This window comes from Electrona antarctica (assembly GCF_951216825.1).
Source record: "Electrona antarctica genome assembly, chromosome: 16".
Lineage (NCBI taxonomy): Eukaryota > Metazoa > Chordata > Actinopteri > Myctophiformes > Myctophidae > Electrona > Electrona antarctica.
The window spans coordinates 35971232-35977001 of record NC_136797.1 but is presented as its reverse complement, the minus strand read 5'-3'; the positions used below and the strand labels follow the sequence as shown (position 1 = coordinate 35977001).

The following is a 5770-nucleotide window of genomic DNA, read 5'->3' as shown; positions in this document are numbered from 1 at the left end:
CATCTGAGTCTGGGAGCAGAACAGCAAAAGATCAGAGCAGCAGAACCACAGAACAACATAGCAAACTGAGCAACATCAGAGAACATTGAAGAAGAGGAGAAAAATGCCCATCATCAAAGAAATTTGCCTGAAGCGGTGTTGGGAAATGGTAGGTCTTTCCCCTGTTAGCCAGCCTCCAGGAATAAAGCGACAGAGAGCCAATGAGATGACTGACAGTGGCTGTGCACATAGTGACAAGATTGATAAGAGGGAGGCAGGGAGTGTGAGTTCAAGAGTTAGTGACTCAGAGGATGAAGTCAGACATCGACGGGAAAAATGCAGTTACGAACTAGATGACGATGATTTGGACCTCATTGAGGAGAACACAGGTCTTAAAATGAAAAGGAGGAAAAATAAATACAAACGCGTGAAAACAATGGACGATGATGAAGAGGACAATGATTTGAAGAACTTGATCGCTGATGAGATCTTTGCTGGTGACAGGGATGCCGAGGTGGAGCTTGAAGAGGGAGAGATCATTGATATGCCTGATCAGCAAGGCTTCAATGACGAAGAGGGAGATGATGAGGAGGAGGAGGAGTCAGACATGGATGACTTCATCGTGGACAATGACGGCCAACCTGTCACCAAAAGGGGGGTCACTGATGCAGCCATGCAGGAGGCCCAGGAGATGTTTGGTGGAGGCTTCGACTTTACTGACACCTATGACCAGGAGGACGAAGAGGAGGAAGATGAGGAAGGCTGGGATCGGCCCAAGAGGCGGCAGGGCAGGCAGAGCGTGTTCGAGTTCTATGAGCCCAGCGAGCTGGAGAGAAACTACATGACCCACCAGGACAAAGAGATCTGTTGCACCGACATGCCTGAGAGGTTCCAGCTACGGACAGTCCCTGTGAAATCTGCTGAGGATAACGAGCTGGAGGAGGAGGCAAAATGGATCTTTAGACACGGCTTCTCCACCCCAGCTATTTCCATGCAGGAGAGCACGAACTTCAGCTGGAAGAAAAAAGACCTGACAACAATTGCCAAGATTAAGGAGGCCCTTGGCTTGATGAGGAACCAGCACTTTGAGGTTCCATTCATAGCGTTCTACAGGAAGGAGTATGTGGAACCAGAACTAAACATCAATGACCTGTGGAAGGTGTGGCAGTGGGATGAGAAGTGGACTCAGCTGAGGAACCGCAAGCTGAACCTGATGAGGCTCTTCCAGAGGATGCAGTCCTACCAGTGTGAGCAGATCACTGCTAACCCTGACAAATCCCTGACCGATGGCATCCGTCCCCTGGATACCGCCGACATGGAGAGACTGAACGACATCCAGACCGTTGACGAACTGAGGGATGTATACAAACACTTCCTGCTGTACTACAGCCGAGACATCCCCAAGATGCAGAACTCTGTGAAAGTAGGCATGAATTGTCACAAGGATCTGAAGCAGGCCTCACACAGGGACATGTACAACATCTGCCAGAGTGTGGGACTTCATAGTTTGGCCAACAAATTTGGCTTAACACCAGAGCAGTTTGGAGAAAATTTGCGAGACCACTACCAGCGCCACGAGTTGGAGCAATTCCCAGATGAACCAATGAAGTTGGCCAAGGATTATGTGTGCAGACAGTTCCCAACTCCAGAGTCAGTGCTTGAAGGGACCAGGTACATGGTGGCAGTGCAGATCGCCCGAGAGCCCTTAATTCAACATGTTCTCAGGCAGACTTTCCAGGAGAGGGCAAATATCAATATCAAGCCGACCAAGAAAGGCAAAAAGGAGATAGACGAGGCAAACTTGTCCTACTCTTTTAAGTACCTTAAGAACAAGCCTGTGAAACAGCTGAACGGGGATGAATTCCTTAAGATGTGCTTGGCTGAAGAGGAGGGGCTGCTCACCATAGATATCGGTATTGATATGATTGGTGTCAAAGGGCATCCTCCTCAGACATATTCTGATGAGATCAAACAATTCTACTACAGGGAGGGATTCAGTCACCAGGTGCAAGAATGGAACAGGCAGTGGGCCTTGACTATAGACAGAGCCCTCACCCAGATCCTCTACCCTCAGTTGTCAAAGGAACTCAAGAACAAGCTTGTTGCAGAGGCCAAGGAAAACATTATCAGGTCCTGCTGTAGGCGGTTGTACAACTGGCTGCAGGTGGCTCCCTACAGGCCACTGAGGCCAGATCAGCAGGTGGAGAAAGACCTGATGGATGAGACCCAAGGCAAAGGCTTCCGAGTCCTGGGAGTCGCCTATGCCCCTAGCTGGGACACACCAGTGTTCTGTGCTCTCATCAATGGTAAGGGAGAGGTGATTGATTTCCTGCGTCTGCCCTACTTAAAGAAGAGGACAAACTCCTTTAGAGAAGATGAGAGGGTGAAAAAGGCTAATGATATTCAAAACCTGAAGACTTTTCTGAAGAGCAAAAAACCTCATGTGGTTGCAGTTGCTGGAGAGAATAGAGATGCCTACATGTTAATGGAGGACATCAAGAGGACCATCAGTGAGCTTCAACAAGAATCCTATCTGTCCCCTGTGCAAGTGGAGCTGGTCGACAATGAACTGGCTACACTGTACATGAACAGCAAAAAGTCTGAGTCTGATTTCAGCGACTTCCCACCATTGCTGCGACAGGCTGTGTCCATAGCTAGGAAGATGCAAGATCCTCTGTCAGAGTACGCTCATGTCTGCAGCAGTGATGAGGACATCCTCTGCCTCAAATTTCACCCACTACAGGAGAACGTAGGGAAAGAGGAACTGCTCAATGCTCTGCACTGTGAATTCATTAACCGGGTCAACGAGGTGGGAGTAGACATGAACAGGGCCATCACCCATCCTTACACCCATAGCCTTGTCCAGTATGTGTGTGGCCTTGGACCCAGGAAGGGCTCTCACCTCCTCAAGATTCTGAAGCAGAAAAACACTCGTTTGGATAACAGAACCCAGCTGGAAACCCTGTGTCACATGGGGCCCACGGTCTACATCAACTGTGCCGGTTTCATCAAGATTGATACTGTGTCCCTTGGCGACAGCACAGACTCATACATTGAGGTTCTGGATAGTTCCCGGATCCACCCAGAGTCGTACGAATTGGCTCGGAAGATGGCTGCAGACGCCATGGAGTATGATGGGTCGGCAGAGGATGCAGACATGGTTGGAGCACTGGAGGAAATCCTGAAGAATCCAGGGAATCTCAAAGATTTAGATCTTGACGCCTTTGCAGAAGAGCTGGAGAGACAGGGTTATGGCAAGAAGGGAATCACTCTTTATGACATCCGTGCTGAGCTGAGCTGCAGGTACAAAGACTTGAGAGTTCCCTGCAGAGTCCCCGACACTGAGCAGATATTTTACCTGCTCACAAAGGAGACACCAGAGACCTTCTATATAGGGAAGCTGATCACCAGTGTGGTAAAAGACATTGCTCACCAGTTGCCACGAGAGAGATATGGCCAGGCCGATCGTAATGAGGTCACAGGCCTGTGGCAGTGCCCCTTATGCCTGCAGGACTTCCCTGAAGTCAACCAGGTGTGGAACCACTTTGACAACAGGTCCTGTCCAGGCAAGGCTATTGGTGTTCGGACCAGGTTGGACAATGGCATGGAGGGATTCATTTACACCAATTTCCTCAGCGACAAGGTGATCAAACACCCTGAGGAGAGGATCAAGAAGGGGATGATGGTCTACTCTCGCATCATGAACATCAACATGGAGAAGTTCAGCGTTGAGCTTACCTGCCGCACCTCCGACCTGATGGACAAGAGGAACCAGTGGAAGCTCCCCAAGGACAGCTACTATGACTTCGACATGGACAGAGAGGACCAGAAGGATGAGGAACAACTCAATAAGAAAGAACAGCAAACGCCCTATTTAAAGCGTATGATCTTTCATCCCAACTTCCACAATATTGGTTTCAAGCAGGCAGAGGAGCTGATGGAGTCAATGGACCAGGGAGACTTGGTCATCAGGCCCAGCAGCAAAGGAAGGAATTACCTTACTGTGACCTGGAAGGTGGCTGAAGGTATTCACCAGCATGTGTGTGTCAGAGAGGAGGGCAAGGACAACGCCTTAAGCTTGGGACGCAAGCTCTGGATCAATAAAGAGGAGTTTGGCGATCTGGATGAGATTGCAGTTCGCTACATTCAGCCAATGGCGGGGTTTGCTCGGAATCTAATGTGGCACGAACACTTCCAGGAATGCAATGGAGGAGACAGGAAGAAAATGGAGGAGCTGTTGCTAAATAAGAAGAGGGAGAAGCCCAGGTTTATTCCATATCTTATTTCGGCTTGTAAAGATCTGCCAGGTAAGTTCATGCTGGGCTACCAGCCTTGTTCGAAACCATTGGTAGACTACGTAAGCATCACCCCAAGAGGTTTGCGGTATCGCTCTCAGATGTTCCCTACAGTTAAGGAACTGTTTAACTGGTTCAAGAACCACTATCACCGAGAGCCCTTACCAGGCATCACCCCAAACAGCAGCAGCAGAACAAGGCCACCACCAACACCTTGTCCAGGAAACAGGCGCCGTTAACACCACAACAGCTGCTAAAGTCCAGTCCAGCGTAAGCAAGCTCAGCTGTTGATCCCTCTGCCTTCATAATTCATACTGTTGAGAAAACGAAAAATGCAAATTTCAATTAAATCAAAAATGATTCAGTATCAGGGGCTAAAGGAGAGGGAGCAGACTATAGGATTCCCTTGTGGCCATCTGCTTCCTTCCTCTTCCATTTAATACCTCCTACGAAAGAGGAAGGAGTCATATTTTTAAAGAACATACTGTATAATCTACAGTATAGTTCTTTTGAAATAATGTCTCCTTCCTCAGCATCGGTTATTAATATTATATTGTGTGTATTGTTAATATTTTATATAGTAAACATAATTGTAAATATGTCACTCGGCAAGTTTTTGTAAACAATAACAAATGCAGTTATCATTTTAATTGTTATATCTGGTTTTATACTGCTTGTTGACCTTTGATACTTTTAATAAAAGTTTTAATATGGAATTCTAAGGCTTGTTTATTTTTCACATGGACAAACATTGAGTTGGAGTGTATATTATGTTGGAAACTTGGAATGTTCTTACTTTTTATGTAAAACTACGATCAGCCAGGCACAGACTAGGTCATTTTACAGGGGCAATTGAAGATTTGTTTTTATCGACCACTAGTTGAGGAACAGTGCACTAAATGACCTGGTCATGTATTGACACGTCAATGTTTGTCATTGTCATTTACTGGGAAGTCGGATGTCAAGAACTTCCACAGAAAATTAGAATTTCAGGAAGTGTACTGGATTGAATGGTTGAGCCACAATTATTTGCTCAAAAATTGCAATGAATCAGTTAACATTTAGAGGTCTGCACTGCCAGGTTGTGGAACAGATTAGTTAACATGAATGATAATAGACTTGACTAACAACAAAGAAAGTATTTAATTGGGACAAACAACAGAATGGACCATGCATAGAGGACATGCGTAATATGCTCTGTTAATGTGGAATTGAGGATGTTTTTCTTGGATTGGATCAGCTTAATATTGTGGGGCTAAGGGAGATACTTTTTGATAAGGTCAAAACGTACTTGGGCAAAAGAGATCTGGAGCAAACCAAAATTACGTACATATAGGGAAATCAAACATGACTATTATACTGAAAACTATGTTTTATTTAATCTGCCAAAGAAATAATGAATTAAAGATCACTTTGTGCCCAGATGGTATACTGAGGTATACTGCCACTTAATTTGAAACAGGTTAATTTAAAACAGGTTGGGCTAGATGAAGATT

General features: G+C 46.3%; 1 protein-coding gene across 1 annotated transcript; it reads left to right on the top strand.

Annotated features, from left to right (window-relative positions):
- Positions 1 to 205: 205 nt before the first annotated feature.
- On the top strand, positions 206 to 4513 carry LOC306939422 (transcription elongation factor SPT6-like; the record flags this gene model as incomplete). Its single annotated transcript, XM_079524010.1, has 1 exon — positions 206 to 4513. One exon carries the CDS (start codon positions 206 to 208, stop codon positions 4511 to 4513), a length of 4308 nt encoding a protein of 1435 aa, XP_079380136.1.
- Positions 4514 to 5770: the final 1257 nt, after the last annotated feature.